Raw genomic sequence first — 26,407 nt, 5'->3', positions numbered from 1 at the left:
AACTAATTTACGACATCACCATGCCATCATGGAAAGCCAAAACTCCCACCCACGCAAACCTGCTGATTAGAAGGTCCTGTGTAGATTGTATTTTCAACCAGCAACTATTAGGAAATAACGCTGATCAAATGTTTTTACACTTTTACAGTGTTAGTTTCATCAGCTGTTGTACAATATGATACAAAACACACAAAAAAAAATACTTTTGACTGCACTGGGCTTTTAATGTCTGTTACATGTCTGTTACATTACCCTGGGATGTGATGGAGTGTTACACATATGTACAAACCCTTTAGTTTCCTCTGACTGTGGTATTGTACATGCAGAAGGTATTAGAGCTGGACCTTTATGCGTACTAAAACACAACCCTCCTTTTGGCCCTGCATCTAAACCAGTGTTTCCCAATCCTGGTAAATACTGGTTTAACACTCACACAATTGATTCAACTAATTAAAGGCTTGATGATGAGTTGATGCGAATCAAGCATGGGTGTACTAGGGCTGAAACAAATGTCTACCTGAGGTCCCCAGGGCTAGGATTGGTTCTTAAAACCTCTCCTCGGGGACCCCCAGACGTTTCCCAGTTGTGTTGAAGCCCTGAACTAACTCTCCCAGACAAGGGCTTGAGAATTAGTTGACTCTGGTGTGCTAGCTCTGAAATGGATCCTATACATGGAACAGATGGGGGTCCCCGAGGAGAGGTTTGAGAACCCCTAATATGAGAGAGAGATGTCCACAATTTGCTGAGTGGAAATTGGAGACACTGGAGAACAGCCAGGGCTGGATCTTTGTTAGAGGCTGTTTCCATGACAATACTGTCCTGTTTTCCCCCAAGGAGGACTCTGCATAGCAATGAGAGCAAGCAGGCTGAATGATCATCACAACCCAACAAAACTCTGGCTTCCAAACCTTATTTCTCATTGCTAATTAACCAAGTCTTCAAGGAATGTAAAGAAAGGCCACATCTCTTATATATAAATGCATTTATTTAAGTAAATGTTTCCTAATTTAAAGTAAATTTGCCATAACTATAAAACAGTGAACAATTCCAAGCGTTGTACAGTAGATCCACTCACTGGTGTTGCTTGTTCATACTGTACAGTGGATCAACGTAGTGTATATACAAACATACACTTTTACATTGGTTACCCCCACGCTGCCTCCCCTGTGATTTGAATCGTAATCTACACAATCCTACAGCAAACCGTTTTATCAAAGGAACAAATCATATTTGATGTCCCAAATTACTATTTTCTTGATTTGGTTTATTATCCGTCATCATTATTCCAATGGCACGTCCTTCACCTTGTATTGACAATGTAAATCAAATAAGTAAATAACTTTGGCACATTGTGCAATGTAAACATGTCATCCAATTAAAATGTGGCTGTAATGCTAGGATTCTTTTTTTTCTCTCTCCGTAATTCCTAAAGTGAACAGCAAACTTGTCATTTTCACACAAATCTTACAAAAAAGGCTTGATTCAATACTTGAACAACCGTTGCCACCATGTAGACAATGTTCACCTGAGCAATCCCATTTAGTACTGTAGGCCATTCTCTACACATCTGAATTTCACATTAGAATTGTTTAAATTTCAACAGTGACGTACGTGATAGCAGACAAAGCTCTTACCATGTGAAACTTGTCAACTCACCTCATACGGGAGGTTACAACCCCCAACTCATCTCATACGGGAGGTTACAACCCCCAACTCATCTCATACGGGAGGTTACAACCCCCAACTCACCTCATACGGGAGGTTACAACCCCCAACTCATCTCATACGGGAGGTTACAACCCCCAACTCATCTCATACGGGAGGTTACAACCCCCAACTCATCTCATACGGGAGGTTACAACCCCCAACTCATCTCATGATTTCATAGGCCTGCTCTCACACGGATCTCACATTCTGAACTGCAGATAAAATATTATGGTCTGTTTCCTCTCTCACCGTGGGACACCTCTCTCACCGTGGGACACCTCCTCTCTCACCGTGGGACACCTCTCTCACTGTGGGACACCTCTTTGGCATTTTTTAAATGCAATACCTTTTACACAAGCGTCAGATAGGGACTGCTGCATATGCTCTGTCGTTGTGATGCTCATTTCTGTATGGTTGGAGACTCCTTTTGTATCAGGAAGTTTGACCAGAATGGTGTAGCACACACAGGGATTGATGTGTAGGACTTACACAGATTGCTTATGGTAAATATGTGCATATATAATGAGAGTGTACAAAATACAGAAAGCAAATATTACTAAATCATTTGTAATTTGCTATTCTAGAATAAATTAATCTCCATTGATATCGGGGGAACCCCCACGAGACAAAAACAATGTCACGTCAATGGATGAATTGTTGCTTTCATAAGTCGTTATAGGCTCCTTTGGCCATCACATTAAAGGTGGGTTCTGCTGCCCCTCAGAAGGGTAAACGGTAACGTTTAAAGTACCACATATCACAAGCTACATGTAGAAGCCCAATCAGAATGGTCCCGAAGCAGATGCTAAATGCACAACAATGACACTGAAATAGGAAAATAGGAACATGTTATTGCTTTTCTCCCTTGTGAGTGCAGTTATTTATAGCCGAATGACCTTCCCTCCTTCAAAAGAACCTGTTGAAAGCTGTTCACTAGCACACACATTCTCTTTTAAATGGGATGGATATCAAACAAGGCAAAGACATCATTCACAAAGCATGCGAGTAATGTCGAGAAACAAATGGACAGAAAAAGAAACTGAAGGAGAAAAAAGGCGTAGAAGTATTGGTATAACATGCAGCAAGGCCTCCCAGTGTACATGCTGTCTGTCACTTAGCGCTGAACAAGTGGCATTTTCTAAAATGTCATCACAAATACATACACTGTGTGAGACAACACTTGTAGACTTCTGAGAATGGAAATGATGGTTCCAACATTACCCTGTAATAAACTCTTCAATACTGATTTGGATGAGGTTATGACAGGGTAGTTACTATGGTAACACCAACACTGAAAAGGATAACTTTTTTTTTTTTTTTTTTTTTTTAGAAAGTAAGTAGATATGTTTTTACTCACAAGAGAACTGTCACAACGCAACAATAGTACAAAGAAATATCTGTCCAATTTACTGTGTTACTCAGTTGATTATTCTACAGTATAATTGAACACAAAACACATTTTTCAATGTCTGCTAGAAATAAAATAAAACTACAATAAACTTGGACACTACTGCTTTTGCAAAGAAAAACATACTATATATATATATATATATATATATATATATATATAAATATATATATAAATATATATAACATTTGGGGGGGGTTCCATTCAATTGTGATGTAGAAAGGGGACAAACACTGAGGAGCCGTAGCAGCCAGTGCTACAATCTGTGAGGATTCAGCAGCGATACAGCCACACCCTCAACAACTCCTGGCCCCACCAGTATCCAGGCCTGCGAAGAGAACACTTCTGATCGGACGACGTACCTTCTTACAACACGCGTGACAGGAGCAGAATGAAAACTCTAAATTGTTCATTTTCTTAATCTCTTTTCAACTCTGGCAGAACAGTCCACCAATCAGGAGAGAGGCGTTTGAGTGAACGAGAGGAACAGTGCATAGAGTCATTTCCCTTCTACCAGCAGGACTTTAAGGGGCCAAAACCAGCTGAGACCATCCGCTTTGTTCCTGGCCAGTCTCTGTCTAGTCAGGGAACCTCTGTAGAATACGTCTTTTACATTCAACAAAGACAGATTACTTGAGAGAGAAAAACTACTAATTAATAGTCTTATCCATTTCAGAACTTCAGTGGAAAGAGAGAACAAAGGACACGCACAAAATAAAAAACATCCACAATGTTCCTTTCACCTGTAATAAGAAAAATTACTTTGTCACATTCCAAAGAGCGGGACTAAAGATGAAACGCTGAGGTATATAGTTGGAGGGAAAGCATTATCATCATCATCATCACCACCACCAACATTAAAATCATCATCAACATTAAAATCATCATCATCCCACTTGGTAGTCTGTAGTTTCATATCCTGCTTCCCTCTGTGTGTTGTGGCCCCTCCGGGGACCTCAGTCTGTCCGTCTGTGTATGTTGGTAATGGGTGGCTCTAGTCTGTTTGGCTCCGGGGAGGAGAGGATGTGGTGCTGGTGGGGGACACTCTCTCTGTTTGTCTGTCCATCTCTCTCTCTCTCTAGGGCTGGAGGTTGAGGGTGAACTTCCACTGCTGGTTGAGGTTGGGGCTGCACACCTCCACTGTCAGCCCCCCATTACGTGCGCTGCGGCTGTCCAGGCACAGGTTGCTGCCCACGTGCCGCAGCTTGGAGTTGCTTTCAATCTGCTCCCATTTCTGGAGACACACGAGGTGGGGTCAGGGAGGGGTTGGGAGAGGGAGGAAACAAGGGTCCACAAATCAGTCACAGGTTTTTATGTCATGTGAGTTTTATTAACTAAAAACTCACTAATGGTTTCTATTGATAGTGAGTTTATGGTGCAAATCCAAAGGGATCATCCCAATCCAGAAAAGCATCATAATCCACTAAATTCATGTTCTAATTCCATTCTAACAGCCGGACTGCTGTCAGTCTCTCATTTTACTACTAGTGCTTTCTGATCGATCTGATGCTCGGTGCATGACTCGGTGCTCGGCTCGCTCACCTGTCTGCTGTCGTTTTCCCTGCAGCCCTGCATTTTGATTTGTGAGCCTGCGGTGCGATCCACCACCGTCAGACACAGGTCCATGTGCTTCACTGACTTGTCCTTGGTCAGCGCCCATTCCTGAGGAGAAAGAGAGGGAGACAGTTAGTTTAGGTACTCCTCTGAATGATTATGTAGATCTATTTGTAATGTGTGTGTCTTTGTCAAGTGTGAATATGCAGTGTTTGCATGTTGTCTGTTGTAAATCACACCTATATAGACCAACAGGGCCTTGACTCTCCCATAATCCCCTCCTCCAGCGCAGTAATATAATCAATATGTTGTGGGAAGTGGGATATCAAAATGGATTTCATCAATATGAATCGGAGACTCCCAATCAAAGCAATATTTGACTGTCCAGCCCAGAACCTGATAGTGGACTGTCCAGCCCAGAACCTGATAGTGGACTGTCCAGCCCAGAACCTGATAGTGGACTGTCCAGCCCAGAACCTGACAGTGGACTGTCCAGTCCCGAACCTGACCAAAAGTAAACCCACCTCAGTGTGTTACCCAGCCCGGTGCACAGCTTGGTTATGTGTAATGGATCTGAGCAATACCTGAGCCCTGAATGGTACCTGATTTCCCCCAGCGTTGTGGCATTCGTAGACCCCCACCACTCCGTCTGCAAAGTGTCCCAGCGTGTCTAAGCAGTTCCCTCCCTGCTGCAGAGCTCCGAAGGCAATGTCCTGATGGTCAGGGACCCTGAAGGGCCAGACAAACAGCACAAGTCAAGGGGATGTCAAATCACAAGATGTGAGTTTTTGCCACCACCAGTCTTTCCCCTAGTTGAATTTCCAAGTGGAACGCAAAGGCCCCCAAAGTCTGTTTCGCCTATATATTCCTGGTCCACTGTGGCGGTGTGGTCTCTCTACTTACCGCAGCTCAGGGTACACATTCTCCAGGTACCACTTGAATGGCTGGCAGCCAAGCCTCTTCTTCATCTCCATCCTGCTCTGAATGCTGCCAGACAGAGATGAAACCATGACTCATCTAACTACCAGCCATCTCAGAGAGACAGACCGCACGCAGCATGACATCTGGAGGCAACTGAGATCACTACATCAAAGCACAGAGTACATGATATTAGAACTCCGCTCAGGGCGCACCGTCTGACCTTCTGGAGGTGTCAGAAAAGGGGGAATGTCTTTTGTTATTCTATAAAAGGATAGCAGGGCCATCTGCGATGCCATCTTGGAAGAAGTGTGTCTGAAACAATACTTAATTGCCGTAGGGCACAGGAAGAAGGGCGTCTGAAAGGATACTTACTTGCCGTAGGGCACGTTTCGGGCCGAGGGCACAGCGGCGTAGTAAAAGTTCTTAAACTCATCCATCCACACCTCTGCTGCTCGCCTCGTGTTCCTGTGGACAGAACGATACACACCATGTTAGAATACTTTAAAAAATGCATTCTTCCTGTTCCTTCTTCCAGTCCTTGAAATAATCACTGATCTGAAATAATATAATAATTTCAGTGCAGTAGCCTAAAAACTATAGGCAATGTTACAGATTCAATTGATCACATCTGTTATATATTCAATAGAAGGATGGATGTCTGTTAAAATATGAACAGGGCAAGAGAAAGTGAGGAGGCGGTTCAAGCTTCAGAAAACACAGGAGGAGAGTGACAGTCCTCGAAGCTATTTTGAGATATGAGCACACATCCTAAGACTTGGCAATCTGTGGGGTTTTCAGTGCTATGTGACAGACTGGCAGTGAGGGAGTGGTGGCTTTCTCTCATCTCATTGATGAATCACCCAAATGTGAAACAGTGTTGACACTGCAGGGGTGAAGCCAAGACGAGGGCAGAGCTGAGGCTTCTGTTCTGATTCAGCCACTATTTTAACGACTGCAGCTCAGCTAGACTTTGAACAGCAGTATTAGAATGTGAATTTCAGAGGAATGAAACAGCCCTTCCCTACAGGCTACTAGCAGGTATTCATCTCAATGCCTCAGCTTGGATTTCATTGGGTCTTTGAGAAAGGTAAAGTTTGGGGTAAAACGTGGGTAAAGTTAAAGTTACTGTAGGGTTAGTGAGTAAACTCAATTGCCAGTTAGCCTGTACAGTTGCCCTTTTTTATGGCTCTCATTTCAAACTCTTATGTACACTCCCTCTGGTTGGTTATGTGCCCGTATGTAGAAGAGGTTAGTCCACAGTGCCAGTATGTAGAAGAGGTTAGTCCACAGTGCCAGTATGTAGAAGAGGTTAGTACACAGTGGACCACAAGAAGGCAGACTTTAGCCAAGTCTACCTCATGTCACAGGTACAATCAATAGTCACCTAGCAAACACAGTGCCACTGCCCCCAGGGAAGGTATATGGGTGCTGCTTCCTGAAGACGTGGCCCACTCTACTGCAGGGAATGATCTCTAGACTGCCGCCACACTGCCACACGCGGAAAGAGATCTCTGCAATGTCCAAATACAAAACACACATATTAATATAATGGTTTAGGGCAAGGTTTTACAGTGACAATTCATTGTGCTAGAAGTTGGCATCTTCAATGTCAATACGATTTCAGTCAGAAAATGGGGTCATATAATATTGACATCGTAAACCAATCCAAAAACAGCATCCCACTCCCTCTCCCATTCCCACACAATGACAAACAAGCTCAAGCTTTCCTAGTGTTGTGTCCACTTACCTAGATTCTCTCCACCCCACACGTCCATCATCATGTCGTACTTCCCCAGCAACTCAAAGTAGTCCTTGTCCATGACAAAGAGGCCGCCGGCAATCATGGGAGTCCTGAGAAAGGGGTATGACAGAAAGTAGCTAGGGTTATGAGACAAACCAGAGACCGTTCTGCCAAGTTCAGCTCTCCTACAGTCCTCTCATTTGCATGTGATATCCGGAGCCCTGTAACCCAGCAGCGGCAGGGAGCCTGGCCCTGTAACCCGGCAGGGAGCCTGGCCCTGTAACCCGGCAGCGGCAGGGAGCTGTGGTGTCCTGACCTCTGGCTGTTTGGATGGAATAATACAACACTTCACTTTTCCTCAGAGGCCATTTTGTTTTCAAAAGGAAGAAAAACATCAATGAGCGTCTTGGACAAAAGCCTGTTGAACAAAAATCCATGGCTCAAAACTAAAACAAGTTCTGGTCTCCAGAGAAAGTGATCAAACAAAGTCTGGTCTACAAGGACATAGGGCTTGGCAGTATACCGCATTTTATGATATACAGGTATTGATGCAGGGACCGGTTTGGGTTTTTACTTTACCTTCTAAACCGGTATTTGAATGTTTGGTTTGTTAAATGTGATACGCCATGTGTAATGTACATTTTTATAGTTCACTTCACTACGTGAGTCATCTCTCTCCGCGCCACTTTCCACACAGACCTAGACACGCCCTCTGTCACTCAAGAAGCGCATTTGATGTTCCTCAACCACGAGACACTTGCATTCAGTCTGCATGGTCATGGCAGCACAGGCAACAATGCTGTTTTCACTTTGCTTCTTAATATAAATCCACTTGCATTCAGTCTGCATGGTCATGGCAGCACAGGCAACAATGCTGTTTTCACTTTGCTTCTTAATATAAATCCACTTGCATTCAGTCTGCATGGTCATGGCAGCACAGGCAACAATGCTGTTTTCACTTTGAATGCAAGTGGATTTATATTAAGAAGCGGTCTGCATTAGTGATGGGTAACTTGGCTCTTTTCAGTGAGCTGGCTCATTCGGCTCAGCTCACCAAAAAGAGCCAGCTCTTTTGGCTCCCAAACGCCTCTTTAAAAAAATATGTTTTGTATTTTTTCAAGTCAAACAGTTTGAGATAGTCAAACTATGATTGGTGTTAAAACAATTCTAATTAAATTAAATCACACTCTACCTTAACCACAACGTATTTAAAAATGCATTGGTTTGTTATGAAAAAGAATGCAATTAAACATTTGCATTTAAAACCTGTTGGGGCTAGGGGGCAGTATTGAGAATTTTGAAAAAAATATGTGCCCATTTTTAACTGCCTCCTACACCAACTCAGAAGCTAGGATATATTAACAGATTTGGATAGAAAACACTCCGAATTTTCTAAAACTGTTTGAATGGTGTCTGTAAGTATAACAGAACTCATATGGCAGTCAAAACCCTGAGACAAATTCTAACAGGAAGTGGATATCTGATGTGTTGAATTACTTTTAAGCCTATGCCATTGAAACACACAGGGACTTATTAATCATTGAGCAATTCCTATGCCATCCACTAGATGTCAACAATCTTTACAAAGTGGTTTCAGTCTTCTACTGTGAAAACTGACCGAATGAGAGACTTGGAATGTTGGTCATAAGCGGATGGCCTATACTACTCTGGCGCGCGAGTGCATGTTTGGGTACTCTCGTTCCAATACGTTTTAAAAGAGAATGCAAATCGTCCGCCTTGAATATTATTGAAGTTCTGATTGGAAAAGGCCCTAATGATTTATGCTATACAACGTTTGACATGTTTGAACGAACGTAAAGATTTTTTTCCCCCTCTTTGGTGAAGACAAGTCCGGCGGGCGACGTTCATGTTTTTGAGTAGCCTACAGGACGCGCTAACAACACGCTTTTTGGACATAAATTATGAGCTTTTTCGAACAAAACTACATTTTGTTTTGGACCTGGGATTCCTGGAAGTGCCTTCTGATGAAGATAATCAAAGGTAAGGGAATATTTACATAGTATTTTTGATTTTAGATCTCTCCAACATGGCGCCTTGTCTGTATCGCCAAGCCTATTTTTCTGAGCACAGGACCTCGTTTATTGCAAAGTGTGATTTCCCAGTAAAGTTATTTTAAATCTGGCAATGCGGTTGCGTTCACGAGATGTTAATCTATAATTCTTTGAATGACAATATAATATTTTACCAATGGTTTCGAATAGTAATGATTTCATTTGTTGTGCTGATTGACTGGCGGTATTGGAGGGAAAATATTTTCTCAACATCAACGCCATTGTAAAATTCTGTTTTTGGATATAAATATGAACTTGATAGAACAAAAAAATGCATGTATTGTCTAACATAATGTCCTAGGAGTGTCATCTGATGAAGATTGTCAAGGTTAGTGCATAATTTTAGCTGGTTTTCTGCTTTTGGTGATGCCTGTCTTTGCATTGACAAAACATTACACACAGCTATTTTCAATGTACTGTCCTAACATAATCTAACTTTATGCTTTCGCCGTAAAGCCTTTTTGAAATCTGACAACGTGGTTAGATTAAGGAGATGTTTATCTTTCAAAGGGTGTAAGATAGTTGTATGTTTGAGAAATTTGAATTATGACATTTAATTGTTTTCAAATTTGGCGCTCTTGATAATTCACCTGTTGTTGATAGGGTGTACCAGGGGTGGGACTCTGCACACCTCCTCCTCCACCTCCCATTCCTCTTGGGTCAGAGCATCAACAGGTGCATTGACAATGGCCAGGGTAGAGATGATGGCATCCTTTGACTCAAGAAACCACTTCAACATATAACATGTTGAATTCCACCTTGTAGTGCAGTCTTGTTTAGGCCTAAGCTCAGGCATCCCCATCTAGCGTTGTGTAAACTTTCATTTTTCAGCACCTACTGTGCTCCTGTGGAAGTATTCCACAGCTGCTTTCACTTTGTCCACAGTGTGCTTCATCACCTTCAGAGCATTTCTTACAATCAGGTTGATTGTGTAGGCAAGACATGGATGATGGGTCCATTTTACAATGTTGATGGCTTTGGTTATGTTAGCTGCATTGTCGCTAACACAACAGACCACATTTCCATCTACTTGCCATTCTCTGGCCACTCAACAGTTCCTCTGCCAAGTTCTCTGACGTGAACTCAAAGCAGTCCAGAAGACAGCTAGACATCAAAAAATCTTCAATTAAGTGACATGTAACCGACATGTAAGACGTATTTACCCTTGATGACCAGCAGTCAGTGGTAAAACAAACTACATTAGCTTTTGGGACTCTTTCCCACACTGAAGCCTGTGTGCTCTGGTACAGTTGTGGAATAAGTGATTTTGAAAGGGTTTTCCTGCTTGGAATTGTGTGCATTGGATTTAGACTATTGCTATAATTTCTAAAACCTTTGTCCTCCATGATCGAAAATGTCTGGAAATCGGTGGCAATCATTTTAGTCAATGCAATATCAATTTGGCCTTGTTTTGCTATCTCCACGTGTGGAGGTGCTGGCTCCATCACTATCACTAGCAGGCCTGCTAGTTTCTCGAAGCTCCGCTACAGCTAGCTTCACAGTTGGGTGCAGTTCGCATATGCCGGTGTAGGTTGTGCGTAGAACCGGCTTTATATGAGATTTTGTTTTGGCAAATTCTACACTGTGCTCTAACATTGTCTACATTATTAAAATGCATCCAAATGCTACTGTGCTTCCGACTCATTTTCAGCTGTTTTCACAGCTGTCCTTCCTCTCTCTTCTCGGCTGCTAAGTGTACAACTGTGCGAGTTAGCTCGGCCCTCCCTCATGTATCTTTGGTTGACACTGCGTGTCTGATCAACAGGAACAACAGGTTAGTAACAGGAACAACTGTTAGTCTGATAAGGGAATTTATATGTTTAAGGTAATGACTAAGGAATTCCACCCTGAAACGTAGTTATTAGATTATGTAACATGTATAACAATAATTAGACTAACGTAATTATTAGACTATGTAAAGTAAAATGAATTAGAGTGATAAACTTAAGTCCAATAAGGACAATTAAACTATACATGACCTGACCTGGTTGGAACTTTGAAAAACTTACGACAGGAAAGAGACACTGTCAAGGTCCCTCTAATCTCGGGAGGGAGGGAACGGTATGGAACTGCCAGCTTGGTAGTGATATACGAGGAATGTGGACTGTGGGGAGAGATACAGCCCCCCTACTGTGTGTGTGTGTGTGTGTGTGTGTGATAAAATGACATGTCTGTGTATTTTGGACTTTAGAACGTTCTCTGAATAAACCTTACGGACCTTTTGCAGAAGCTGAGTCTTTGCCTAATTAATATTAAACCCAGGGTCTTACAAACCTCGGGGATTGGTCAAAGCTTAAATAATTGTTTAGTTATCATCATTGGGATTGAAAATGCTCGTGTCATAGTCTGAGCAGACAATCAGAACGAATCGGTGCGCTTGAGCATTTAGGCCTATATTATTTTATTTATTTTTTCCTTCTTTGAATTAGTTATTTCTATTCATTTAAATCTTTTGATTATTCATATCTTAATTTTTTATAAATAGATTCGGCTCTTCTGATATGCGAGCCGGCTCCCAACGTTCACCTACAAGAGCTGGTTCGTTTGCAAATGACCCATCACTGGTCTGCATGGTCAATGCAGCACATGCAACAATGTTGACGACAACAACGATGTTTTCACTTTGCTTCTTAATATAAATCCACCAGCGTTCTATAATGACACTATTAGTTTGTGTTTCTTACATCAGCAAACAGCTAGTTTGTCTTTTCTTAGCAAGTTGCCCTAAATCTTGTGAGACGCTAATTGTTAGACGCTAATAGCTAGCTAGCTAATAAATGTACTGAGTATGCGCAAATGTAGCTAGCTAATACTGCCTGATAATACCAGTGATGGTGTAGACCTAAATCAGCATGTTGTTTGTGCAACAGTATATTCTAAATCAAAGAGGAATATGCAAAGCAAGAATATGTTAGCTACATGAAGTAGCTAAGAGAAAACATGCAATGTAGCCAAAGCTTATAGGGTCCCCTAGGAAACACTTATCAACACTTTTGTTCCTACCTTGTCACAATAACTCCTCCCTGGCATTTTAATTTGTCATCATCTCAAACAACACTGTATTCAAAGTGCCCACTATTATATTCTAACTATAGAATTAGAATAGCCATTCTATTTCTATGATTCAAACAGTTTTGCTCTAATTCGCAAGTCAAATCGCAATTGCAACATTTGGTTAAAAATAAATCCTAGATTATTTGCCCATATCGTGCAGCCCTACATGGCAGTGTGGAAATGATCTCAATTGAGCAGTGGTGTGAAGTACTTAAATAAATAAAAACTTTCAAGTACTACTTCAGTTGTTATTTTTTTGGTATCTGTACTTTACTATTTTTCACAACTTTTAATTTTACTTCACTACATTCCTAAAGAAAATACTGTACTTTTTACTCCATACATTTTCCCTGGCACCTAAAAGTACTCGTTGCATTTTGAATGCTTAGCAGGCCAGAAAAGTTCCAATTCACACACTTATCAAGAGAACATCCCTGGTCATTTACTGCCTCTGATCTGGAAGACTCACTAAACACAAATTCTTTGTTTATAAATTATGTCTGAATGTTGGAGTGTGCCCCTGGCTATCCGTAAATTGAAATAATTTATACTTCTACTTTTGATACTTTGGTATATTTAAAATCAAATACCTTTAGACTTTTACTCAAGTAGTATTTTACTGGGTAACTTTCACTTGTACTGGAGTAATTTTCTATTAACACATCTTTACTGTTACTCAAGTATGACAGTTGGTTACTTTTTCCACCACTGCACTTGAGTGCGGGAAATGATAAAAGCACAGAAATTTGTTTTGGTTGAACAGTATAAAACAATCAGAATTGAGAAAGACTCATTGAACTCACTAAGAATGTACAGTTGAAGTCGGAAGTTTACATACACTTAGGTTGGCGTCAATAAAATTCATTTTTCAACCACTCCACAAATTTCTTGTTAACCAACTATAGTTTTGGCAAGTCGGTTAGGACATCTACTTTGTGCATGACACAAGTAATTTTTCAAAACAATTGTTTACAGACAGATTATTTCACTTATAATTCACTGTATTACAATTCCAGTGGGTCAGAAGTTTACATACACTAAGTTGACTGTGCCTTTAAACAGCTTGGAAAATTCCAGTAAATGATGTCATGGCTTTAGAAGCTTCTGATAGGCTAATTAACATAATTTGAGTCAATTGGAGGTGTACCTGTGGATGTATATCAAGGCCTACCTTCAAACTCAGTGCCTCTTTGCTTGACATCATGGGAAAATCAAATGAAATCAGCCAAGACCTCAGAAAAACATTGTAGACCTCCACAAGTCTGGTTCATCCTTGGGAGCAATTTCCAAATGCCTGAAGGTACCATGTTCATCTGTACAAACAATAGTACACAAGTATAAACACCATGGGACCACACAGCCATCATACCGCTCAGGAAGGAGACGTGTGCTGTCTCCTAGAGATGAACGTACTTTGGTGCGAAAAGTGCAAATCAATCCCTTTCAGCAGCAAAGGACCTTGTGAAGCTGCTGGAGGAAACGGGTCCAAAAGTATCTATATCCACAGTAAAACGAGTCCTATATCAACATAACCTGAAAGGCCGCTCAGCAAAGAAGAAGCCACAGCTCCAAAACCGCCCTAAAAAAGCCAGACTACAGTTTGCAACTGCACATGGGGAAAAGACCGTACTTTTTGGAGAAAGGTCCTCTGGTCTGATGAAATGAAAATAGAACTGTTTGGCCATAATGACCATCGTTATGTCTGGAGGAAAAAGTGGAAGGCTTGCAAGCCGATGAACACCATCCCAACCGTGAAGCATGGGGGGGTGGCAGCATCATGTTGTGGGGGTGCTTTGCTGCAGGAGGGACTGGTGCACTTCACAAAATAGTTGGCATCATGAGGAAGGAAAATATGTGGATATATTGAAGCAACATCTCAAGACACCAGTCAGGAAGTTAAAGCTTGTTCGCAAATGGGTCTTCCAAATGGACAATGACCCCAAGCATACTTCCAAGTTGTCGTATAGAACATTTGTGGACAGAACTGAAAAAGTGTGTGCGAGCAAGGAAGCCTACAAACCTGACTCAGTTACACCAGCTCTGTCAGGAGGAATGGGCCAAAATTCACCCAACTTTTTGTGGGAAGCTTGTGGAAGGCTACCTGAAACGTTTGACCCAAGTTAAACAATTTAAAGGCAATGCTACCAAATACTAATTGAGTTTATGTAAACCTCTGACCCACTGGGTATGTGATGAAAGAAATAAAAGCTGGATTAAATGTCAGGAATTGTGAAAAACTGAGTTTAAATGTATTTGGCTAAGGTGTATGTAAACTTCCGACTTCAACTGTATGTGTTGCCACCCTAGGATCACTCACTACTCATAAAGCAAATGTAGAACTTTTATTATTCAAAAACTAAAAATACCGTCCAATTCTTTTTAAATACAATGATATAATATTTTGGCCATATCGCCCAGCCCTACAGGGACATGGATCAAACGAGGTCTGGTCTACAGGGACATGGATCTACCAAGGTCTGGTGTACAGGGACATGGATCTACCAAGGTCTGGTCTACAGGGACATGGATCTACCAAGGTCTGGTCTACAGGGACATGGATCTACCAAGGTCTGGTCTACAGGGACATGGATCTACCAAGGTCTGGTCTACAGGGACATGGATCTACCAAGGTCTGGTCTACAGGGACATGGATCTACCAAGGTCTGGTCTACAGGGACATGGATCTACCAAGGTCTGGTCTACAGGGACATGGATCTACCAAGGTCTGGTCTACAGGGACATGGATCTACCAAGGTCTGGTCTACAGGGACATGGATCTACCAAGGTCTGGTCTACAGGGACATGGATCTACCAAGGTCTGGTCTACAGGGACATGGATCTACCAAGGTCTGGTCTACAGGGACATGGATCTACCAAGGTCTGGTCTACAGGGACATGGATCTACCAAGGTCTGGTCTACAGGGACATGGATCTACCAAGGTCTGGTCTACAGGGACATGGATCTACCAAGCTCTGGTCTACAGGGACATGGATCTACCAAGGTCTGGTCTACAGGGACATGGATCTACCAAGGTCTGGTCTACAGGGACATGGATAATGCAGGGATACTAAAGCAGATCTAGAAGTCCATTTAACCAGAACAGCTTATCCTATTGTTTTCTCTAAACCTGTCACAAACAAATTACATATTTTCAAACACCAAATGCCAATTACGATAAAAAATGACTTGAGTCACCCTTTGGGTTAATTTCCATCACCTTGTGAAGAGGAACAAGATGCATTATAGGCAATGAAGAGCCATACTCTAATTCTAGCCTTTGGATATTGATTAAATGCTGCCCTCTGTTGGTTACCAATATGTTTACTGAGAGAATGCATCTGACATTTGGTTATTACGTAAAACAGAACCATTTATGTGGTCTCATACTGATCGAACAAATCAAAGTGTTTGCTCTCTTCTGATCTTCCTTTCACAGCAATATCTTCATCAAATATCTTCTCCCTCATCACCACCATACACAATTTAAGACAAAGCTGTATAAGATGAGAACGCCTTCAATCACCCGTCTGTGTTTACTTCACCCTGCGATATCATACGGCACCGTAGACGTCAGGGAGAAAATGGAACAGAGGCTCAAAGGCTCCGTTTTTTTTCAGGGGCTTTTGGCTATATTCCCCAGAGGGCTCAGTGTGGATGCTGCACACTGATATCTAATACTGCCTGCCTCAGCCTCTCCTCCAGGGGGCCCTGGCTGTGAGGCAGAGGAGAGGACAGCATAAAGAACCCAGAGGTGAGACAGGCTTACTTGATTGGAGCAGTGGGGTTTCCTTGACGCACCCTCCTCTGCTCCACGGTCATATAGTCCCACTTGAAGACCAGATTCCAATCAAATCCTAGAGTGGGAAAAACAGGTACTGATTAGGTTTTAAGGGATTTCAAGTAAACAAGAGTAGATTCATTTTAATAACAGGAAAAGCTGGTTGTCAGTGTTTGTATTTCTCTTAACACTACTATCCTTTTCACACACAATGCCTAACTGATATATATTATATTACACATCTGTGGCGTTCCATCTATCTACATTTTTAGATACATTTTTTATTTATTTAACCTTTATTTAACTAGGCAAGTCAGTTAAGAACAAATTCATATTTACAATGATGGCCTAGGAACAGTGGGTTAACTGCCTCGTTTAGGGGCAGAACAACAGATTTTTACCTAGTCAGCTCGGGGAATCGATCTAGCAACCTTTCGGTTACTGGCCCAACGCTCTAACCACGAGGCTACCTGCCGCCCCATATGGCTGTACATTACACTTCTTATAAGCCCTATAGAGTGCAGGAGCCTTGGGAGTGCACAATGTAATCTGCCTATATCCCTAGACAAATCAATCAAATAGTTTCCATTCCAAAGGCCACTCTCTTTTTCAAGATTTATCACACGCTTATTCTCTCCTTTGCTCTCACACACATGCAGCCAACCAGCCAGTCAGCCAACCAACCAACCATCCACTCAGTCAGCCCGTCAGCCAGCCACACTCCAAGAAACAGACTTCTTTGGCAGAAGGTGACATTGGGTACAGAGTGAAAACTGCCATGTGATTTTCCAGCCTGCCCTGGAGAGGAAAGGAAAGCTGCAGGTGTAGACGAGTGGGATTTACCTCCTTTGAGATCGGCCGAGGCGCCTACGTACTGGAAGTTGTCCATGTTGATGACGTCGATGATGGGGGAAACAACCCGCGTTTTGTCCTGTGGGAGAAGTAAAGAGAGAAAGATGGGACACAAAGATGCAGTGTTCCACTAGATTATATTGAAATAAGACTCAGGGACTGAAATAATCAGTCAAAACCACCACATCATTTCGCAACCAAGCACTAGATAAAAGCTGAATAACAAATTACAGTCCAAAACAGATCTGCGGCGAGTCAAACTTCTGTCCACATATTCACTTAAATATATGAGCTTAACACAGCCAGAACACAAATAGATTTCCAAGAGGGAAGTACAACATTTGCTGAGAGTGACATAAATCAGATGGATTGGATCATTCCAGAACTATTCCAAGTCTTTTGATGGAGCAGCAGAGAACTACAGCAGTGACTGTGTTCCATTGAAGTTTTGTCAAACCAACGGTGAGTTAGAGCTCTTTAAATCAAATAACATTTTTGGGGTCACAACCATATTTAGCAGATGTTATTGCGGGTGTAGCGAAATGCTTCTGTTCCTAGCTCCAACAGATCAGTGATATCTAATACACACAAATCTAAAACTAAAAGAATGGAATAAAGAAATATAGAAATATTAGGATGAGCAATGTCAGAGCCCGGAGTGTGTCAAATCAAATCAAATTATATCGGTCACATATACATGGTTAGCAGATGTTAATGCGAGTGTAGTGAAATGCTTGTACTTCTAGTTCCGACTATGCAGTAATATCTAACAAGTAATCTAATAAATTCACAACAACTACCTTATACACACAAATGTAAAAGGGATGAATAAGAATATGTACATAAAATATATAGGTAAGCGATGGCGTGCGGCACAGGCAAGACGCAGTAGATAGTATAGAATACAGTAAATACACATGAGATGAGTAATGTAGGATATGTAAACATTAATAAAGTGGCGTTATTTAAAGTGACTAGTGGTACCTTTATTAACTCCATTTATTTAAGAGGCCAGAGATTTGTATGACGCCAGAAATCTGTATGTTGGCAGCAGCCTCTCTATGTTAGTGATGGCTGTTTAACAGTCTGATGGCCTTGAGATAGAAGCTGTTTTTCAGTCTCTCGGTCCCAGCTTTGATGCACCTGTACTGACCTCGCCTTCTGGATGATAGCAAGGTGAACAGGCAGCTGCTCGGGTGGATGTTGTCCTTCCTGTGACATCGGGTGCTGTAAGTGTCATGGAGGGCAGGTACTTTGCCCCAAGTGATGCGTTGTGGAGAGCCTTACGGTTGATGGCGGTGCAATTGCTGTACCAGACGGTGATACAGCTTGACAGGATGATCTCGATTGTGCATCTATAAATGTTTGTGAGTGTTTTAGATGACAAGCCAAATTTCTTCAGCCTCCTGAGGTTGAAGAGGCGCTGTTGCGCCTTCTTCACCACTTTGTCTGTGTGGGTGGACCATTTCAGTTTGTCTGTGATGTGCAGGTAGAGGAACTTTCCACCTTCTCCACTACTGTCCCGTCGATGTGGATGGGGGGGCTCCCTCTGCTGTTTCCTGTAGTCCACGATCATCTCTCCTTTGTTTTGTTGACGTTGAGTGAGAGGTTATTTTCCTGACACCACACTCCGAGGGCCCTCACCTCCTCCCTGTAGGCCTTCTTGTCATTCTTGGCAATAAGGCCTACCACTGTCTGCAAACTTGATGATTGAGCTGGAAGCGTGCATGGCCACACAGTCATGGGTGAACAAGGAGTACAGAAGAGGGCTGAGAACGCACCCTTGTAGGGCCCCAATGTTGAGGATCAGCAGGGTGGAGATGTTATTTCCTACCTTCACCACCTGGGTGTCGACTCATCAGAAAGCCAAGGACCCAGTTGCACAGGGCGGGGTCGAGACCCAGGTTCTCGACCTTAATGACGAGTTTGGAGGGAACTATGGTGTTAAATGCTGAGCTGTAGTCAATGAACAGCATTCTTACATTGGTATTCCTCTTGTCCAGATGGGATAGGGCAGTGTGCAGTGTGATGGCGATTGCATCGTCAGTGGACCTATTGGGGCGGTAAGCAAATTGGAGTGGGTCTAGGGTATCAGGTAGGGTGGAGGTGATATGATCCTTGACTAGTCTCTCAAAGCACTTCATGATAACAGGAGTGAGTGCAATGGGGCGATAGACATTTAGTTTGTTACCCTACCTCTCTTGGGAACAGGAACAATGGTGGCCATCTTGAAGCATGTGGGGACAACAGACTGGGATAGGGATTGGTTGGATATGTCTGTAAACACACCAGCCAGCTGGTCTCTGAGGACGCGGCTAGGGATGCCGTCTGGGCCGGCAGCCTTGCGAGGGTTAACACGTTTAAATGTTTTACTCACGTTGGCCACGGTGAAGGAGAGCCCACAGGTTTTGGAAGCGGGCCGTGTCAGTGGCACTGTATTGTCCTCAAAGCGAGCAAAGAAGTTGTTTAATTTGTCTGGGAGCAAGACGTCGATGTCCGCATTGGGGCTGGTTTTCTTTTTGTAATCCGTGACTGACTGTAGACCCTGCCACATACGTCTCGTGATTGAGCCGTTGAATTACGACTCTACTTTGTCTCCATACTGATGCTTTGCTTGTTTGATTGCCTTGCGAAGGGAATAGCTACACTGTTTGTATTCGGTCATGTTTCCGGTCGCTTTGCCATGATTAAAAGCGGTGGTTCGTGCTTTCAGTTTTGCGCGAATGCTGCCACTAATCCACAGTTTCTGGTTAGGGAAGGTTTTGTATACATCGCGGAAGTTCAAGTAGCATTGATCCAGAATTCTGCCAGCTCGTGTCGAGCATTCGATATGCTGATAGAATTTACGGAGTATTGATCTTAGGTTAGCTTTGTTAAAATCCCCGGCTACAATAAATGCAGCCTCAGGATGTGTGGTTTCCGGTTTACATAGAGTCCACCGAAGTTCTTTCAGGGCCGACGAGGTATCTGCTTGGGGGGGAGAGATATACACGGCTGTGACTATAATCGAAAATAATTCTCTTGGAAGATAATGCGGTCGGCATTTGATTGTAAGGAATTCTAGGCCAGGTGAACATAAGGACTTGAGTTCCTGTATGTTGTTGTGATTACACCATGTTTGTTTCTGTCGGCGCGATGCGTGAAGAAACATTTTACATTTTAGTCATTTAGCAGACGCTCTTATCCAGAGCGACTTACAGTAGTGAAGGCATACATTTCAATTCATTTCATACATTTATTTTTTTTCCCGTACTGGCACCCCGTGGGAATCGAACCCGCAACCCTGGCGTTGCAAACACCATTGCAAACACCATGCTCTACCAACTGAGCAACCGCATGGCTGTACTGACTGACAAAGTATCCCGAGTGAGCCATGTTCCCGTGAAACAGAGAATGTTAAAATCTCTGATGTCTCTCTGGAAGGCAACTCGGGCCCTAATTTCGTACACCTTGTTATCTAGAGATTGGACATTGGTGAGTAATATGCTAGGAAGCGGTCGATGGTGTGCTCGCCTTCTGAGTCTGACCAGTAGGACGCTCTGTCTGCCTCTCTTGCGGCGACCACGTTGTTTTGGGTCGGCCTCTGGGATAAGATCGTATGTCCAGGGTGTGTGTGTGTGAGAGATATATATATATATATATATATATATATATATATATATATATATATATATATATGTGGAAAAAGTCAAGTGGTCTGAATACTTTCCGAAGGCACTGTATGTGTGTGTGTAAAACTATGAAATAACACATATGAAATCATGCAGTAACCACAAAAGTGTTAGACAAATATAAATATATTTTATTTGTGACATTCTTCAAAGTAGCCACCCTTTGCCTTGATGACAGCTTTGCGCACTCTTGGCATTCTCTCAACCAGCTTTATGAGGTAGTCACCTGGAATGCATTTCAATTAACAGGTGTGCCTTGTTAAAGTGAATTTGTGGAATGTCTTTCCTTCTTAATGTGTTTGAGCCAATCAGTTGTGTTGTGACAAGGTAGGGGTAGTATACAGAAGACAGCCCTATTTGGTAAAAGACCAAGTCCATATTATGGCAAGAACAGCTCAAATAAGCAAAGAGAAACGACAGTCCATTATCATTACTTTAAGACATGAAGGTCAGTCAATACAGAACATTTCCAATAACTTTCTTCAAGTGCAGTCCAAAAAACCATCAAGAGCTATGATGAAACTGGCTCTTCTGAGGACCGCCACAGAAAAGGAAGACCCAGAGTTACATCTGCTGCAGAGGATAAGTTCATTAGAGTTACCAGCCTCAGAAATTGTTCAAGTAACAGACACATCTCAACATCAACTGTTCAGAGGAAACTGCGTGAATTGGACCTTCATGGTCTAATTTCTGCAAAGAAACTACTACTAAAGGACACCATTAAGAAGAAGATACTTGCTTGGGCCAAGAAACACAAGCAATGGACATTAGACCGGTGGAAATCTGTACTTTGGTCTGATGAATCCAAATTTGAGATTTTTTTCCAACCCCGTGTCTTTGTGAGACGCAGAGTAGGTGAACAGATGATCTCCGCATGTGTGGTTCCCATCGTGAAGCATGGAGGAGGTGGTGTTATGGTGTGGGGGTGCTTTGCTGGTGACACTGTCTGTGATTTATTTAGAATTCAAGGCACACTTAACCAGCATGGCTACCACAGCATTCTGCAGCAATACGCCATCCCATCTGGTTTGAGCTTGGTCGGACTATAATTTGTTTTCCAACAGGACAATGACCCAACACCCCTTCAGGCTGTGTAAGGGCTATTTGATCAAAGAACGAGATGGAGTGCTGCATCAGATGACCTGGCCTCCACAATCTCCCGACCTCAACCCAATTGAGATGGTTTGGGATGAGTTGGACCGCAGAGTGAAGGAAAAGCCGCCAACAAGGGCTCAACTCCTTCAAGACTGTTGGAAAAGCATTCCAGGTGAAGCTGGTTGAGAGTGCAAAGCTGTCACCAAGGCAATGTGTGGCTACTATATTTTGATTTGTTTAACACTTTTTTGGATACTACATGAGTCCATGTGTTATTTCATAGTTAAGATGTCTATGGTACACACTGACCTCTGCCACCCTTTCCAGGAGTGGTTCCAGCCAGTGTTCGTTACACTCGCAATGGCTGTCCAGGAAGGTGAGAACACTGGCAGTGGCTGTGTCGGCCCCTCTCACCCGCGATCTCATCAGACCTGTGGAGGAGTAGCACGCCTGGTGCTCTAATCAATATGTCATCTACAAATACACAATGGTTCATTCATGTGTGTGCAGGCCTCTCATTTCTACGTGTACAGTACTGGTTCCCTGAAGTTTGGGATGAGCATATCACAATCGTTGGCCACTCATAATTAAATATTTATTAACATTGAAACTTTTCATATTATTAATACAAAACTTAAAATACCCCCAGATTAAAATGGTTACATTTACTTTATACATTTTAGTCATTTAGCAGACACTTATCTAGAGCGACATTGTCTGAGTGCATTTTCATACAGTGTGAAATTATACATTTGTATGTTTTTAATGACTTGGTTTGAAGTCATCTGGTATGTTTTTAATGACTTGGTTTGAAGTAATCTATTACCCGCTGAAGTGCTTGGTCATATGAACTTTAACCCTGGGTTAGACAATTCAATTCTTGCTTAGTTGGTTGAGCGGGGCATTGTGTGGTGTGCCATTGGTTGAGCGGAGCAGAGTGTGGTGTGCCATTGGTTGAGCGGGGCAGGGTGTGGTGTGCTATTGGTTGAGAGGGGCAGAGTGTGGTGTGCTATTGGCTGAGAGGAGCAGAGTGTGGTGTGCCATTGGTTGAGCGGGGCAGAGTGTGGTGTGCCATTGGTTGAGAGGGGCAGAGTGTGGTGTGCTATTGGTTGAGAGGGCAGAGTGTGGTGTGCCATTGGTTTGAGAGGGGCAGAGTGTGGTGTGCCATTGGTTGAGAGGGGCAGAGTGTGGTGTGCCATTGGTTGAGAGGAGCAGAGTGTGGTGTGCCATTGGTTGAGAGGGGCAGAGTGTGGTGTGCCATTGGTTGAGAGGGGCAGAGTGTGGTGTGCTATTGGTTGAGAGGGGCAGAGTGTGGTGTGCTATTGGTTGAGAGGAGCAGAGTGTGGTGTGCTATTGGTTGAGAGGAGCAGAGTGTGGTGTGCTATTGGTTGAGAGGAGCAGAGTGTGGTGTGCTATTGGTTGAGAGGAGCAGAGTGTGGTGTGCTATTGTGGAGTTGTAAAAGACAATCAGTTTTGCAGAGATAGCAATAATGAACAGAGGACTGCAGCCAAGTCTTTTTGACCTAATATTCATTCTATTCGACAGCACACAAAGCACTTTCCAAAAATATACTCGTTGTTACAAACTCTTCATTGTTTTGGATTGTATATTTTCTCCCCATTGACCCCAATAAACCTGTTCAGAGGTTTCCTTTCCTAGCCCTAATGATCCTTCTCTGCTGTTACAAGTGGCAAATCACTTCAGTTGATTTGATTAGGGTACATGCAGTGTTGGACAAGGTCAAGGACAATGGGCATCAAATACTATGATGATGACTAAAGCCTGACCAATCATTTTCAACTAGCAGTTTTTATTCCTTCAAATGGATTTCCCATTTATCCACTCACCTTCTCGTCGATCGTTTCGAAGAACCCGGATCTTCTCAATTTTCCCCAACAAGGCTCCATCTTCAGCTGAACCACGAGACACAACCCTTGGTTACTAAAATAAACCATCTATACACATATACACACACGTCAAATAAACATCTATATGGGATTTATAAGGGCTTTATGAAGACTTCTTTTCAGCTGTAAAAGTTGTGTTTCATTTAAAGCGGGACCAATGGTTTACTTAGTGTCGGCGTCACTGGAGGGCCACTGTCAAACAGACAACTCTAGAACGACTCAAAGATCGCTTTACTCTACTTCAAAAGGCAGACGGGAACAAGAGACCTCTATTAAAACAGGAGGGAAAGATATATGATAGGTGTGATGCCTGAGCTGGAGGCATGTGCCCTTTAGGGTCACCCAGAGTTTAGAGGGACGGAGCCTGAGAGATGGTTCAGGACAGGGGCTTTAGTTTACAGACCGGGTGGCGAGGGAGAGAAGGACCTGGAGCCTGTCAACCAGTGCCAGTACTGATCCAGAGTGACAGAGGCACAGGGCAAAAGAGAGAATTAAGACTCAAACAGCAACTCACGGTTGTCACTGTAATCATCAACCAGGATTATCTCCTTGACAAGGTGGGGGGGACTCTTCTTAAGAACACTGGAGAGGGAGGGAGGGAGGGCAGAGGGTTAGACATGGGTTAGCATCTTCAGGCCTAGCCTGTCGGAGAAAGAGAGAGAGAGTGTGTGTGTGTGTGTGTGTGTGTGTGTGTGTGTGTGTGTGTGTGTGTGTTCACCTGACCACGGTGCGGAGCAGAGCAGAGCGGGCCTCATTGTGGAAAGTGATGATCACACTAGAAGCAGGCAGCTCTGTCTTCCACTGTTTATGCTGGCAGCTGAGGGAGAAAGGGGACACACAAATTCAATAGGACACTGAAAACAATCAATGGCCAAAAAGGACCAATTATCTGCCTTTAAAAGAGAGAAACAAGGGTTAGCCGGTGTTGTGTGTTCCAATACGCTGGTTGAATAACTTTAGCTTTTGATGTTGAAATCCCCGGGCCCCCCCAAAAAATAGGTTACAGATTTTTTTTAAAGGTTACACACTCTCGTGACGGTTTGGTGAAGCTGTAATGGAAGGAAAGTCTTGCTTGCGTAAACGATGGCGCCTCAGACCAGCCCCTTGAGATTTCAATATGATAGATGGGCTAATCCACTAGAGCCCAATCACCAGCAGCGTCGGGTACGAGTATGGGTGAGAGCGCAGCGACTACCCGAGTCAACGCCATTGACACGGAGTGCCCACGATGAGCCTCCATATATATATATAGATAGATTGATAGAGATAGAGAGAGCGATAGAGAGACAACAGTAGAGTAAGATTGTAACATCAATCAATGCTTCCGACAGGAGTTACAAGACAAGACATGACATGAAACGACTACCTTTTTTTTAGGAGAACTAAAAGGCATAAAATAGCTGGCCATAGTTCCCAGAGCAGCGGTCAACTATGATACCATCTGGGCCTAGAGAGGACCTCGTAAATCGATACCTGATCTACTTTACAGACAGTACCTGAAACACACACAACTTCAGTAGTGGACTATTTAGTGCCCCAGCTGAACACCAGCAGGTCATTACTGTTAGGACTGCATTCACATTAAAGTCCATGCTTCTTCGAATGGATGTAAAGTAGTCCAGTAAACCAACCCCGGCTTAACCAAGTCCTTGACACCAGATGTGTACCAAACAAACAAACTGCGGCACGCCCTTTTCTTTGCACAGACATCATACTTCATGTAATGTAGCTCCCTCTGAGCTGCGTAATAGAAAAGAGGTGTCAGTAACAAGACACTGTAGGGAGGGGATATGAAAGACATAGTTTGAAGAAAAAACAAGCACGGGCTGATGAGTTGCTTTGTATAGCCTTCTGCCTGGTCCTTTGGTGGCCTCTTCACGTGCACGCCATGCAGTGCTTCACAACGTGACCCGCTCACATTTCTCATGAAATATTCATCCGGCAGTGTACACCGAGAACACTTAATTAGAATCAGAGACAGTGGCTAAAATGCCAGACAACGGTTACAGAGTCCCCGCTGGGTCGACAGACGATACATAAAACATTCTCATTAAGACCCTTAGCCTCCAGAAGGCCTCCTGCCATCCAAGGTAACACTCTGTCTGAAGAGTAAACAAGAAGCCAAGCAATTTAGGCTTGTCAAAAAAAAAGGACATTGAAATAAAAACGCCTCCATTTTGATTGGCTTTAAACAGACAAGGCTCTGTTGTGACGAGAATCAGAGGAGTAATCTTCCACCTAAGTGTTTGATGGTGCCTGGCAGACAGCCGCAGGCAGAGCAGAGATGGGGAAGAGAGGAAGCTGAGCTGCATTTAGAAAACCGACAGAGCTCTCGCTCACATCAAACACTGATCGGAAACTGATAGAGAGTTGTACAGAAAACGTCACTGATGTGACCGTAAGTTTAACACCTTACATACAGTACAGTAGGGATAGTGGTACTTAGGCAGGGAGTAATGTCAGAAACTCAGAACTAAAATTGTGCGTATTGTGTCGAATGCTCGACTAAGTTCTGGGGGGAGATGTGTTAGAATAGATACTAGAAAGCGGAGCGGAAAGCAGAACAGTAGCTCCACCCCCCATTCTTTGCACGTTTCGAGGTCAAGTCTATGGGCCAAATGTCCCCTCGCCTTTCGTTATTCAAA

The 26,407-nt window shown here is 43.0% G+C and overlaps 1 protein-coding gene across 3 annotated transcripts in view; it reads right to left on the bottom strand.

The window, feature by feature from the left end:
• Window positions 1-200: 200 nt before the first annotated feature.
• The window catches only part of galt2 (Polypeptide N-acetylgalactosaminyltransferase 2), a 138,103-nt gene continuing 111,896 nt past the window's right edge, over window positions 201-26,407 (bottom strand). The window contains exons 4-17 of one of the 3 annotated variants that reach the window (XR_001329933.2): window positions 24,481-24,579; window positions 24,277-24,344; window positions 23,703-23,768; window positions 22,164-22,285; window positions 17,080-17,167; window positions 16,225-16,312; window positions 7,338-7,441; window positions 6,975-7,101; window positions 5,963-6,055; window positions 5,573-5,656; window positions 5,272-5,398; window positions 4,658-4,777; window positions 711-4,349; window positions 201-552 (exon numbers count right to left, since the gene is read on the bottom strand). Coding sequence is in view for 1 of the 3 variants with exons in the window: in NM_001173688.1 (NP_001167159.1) it covers window positions 4,194-4,349; window positions 4,658-4,777; window positions 5,272-5,398; window positions 5,573-5,656; window positions 5,963-6,055; window positions 6,975-7,101; window positions 7,338-7,441; window positions 16,225-16,312; window positions 17,080-17,167; window positions 22,164-22,285; window positions 23,703-23,768; window positions 24,277-24,344; window positions 24,481-24,579 (1,342 nt within the window). In the remaining 2 variants the exon portion in view is untranslated. 3 annotated transcript variants of the gene reach the window in all.

The sequence above is a fragment of the Salmo salar genome, chromosome ssa01 (genome assembly GCF_905237065.1).
Source record: "Salmo salar chromosome ssa01, Ssal_v3.1, whole genome shotgun sequence".
NCBI lineage: Eukaryota > Metazoa > Chordata > Actinopteri > Salmoniformes > Salmonidae > Salmo > Salmo salar.
The sequence above is the reverse complement of the archived record's forward strand: the minus strand, read 5'-3'. Positions and strand labels throughout refer to the sequence as shown.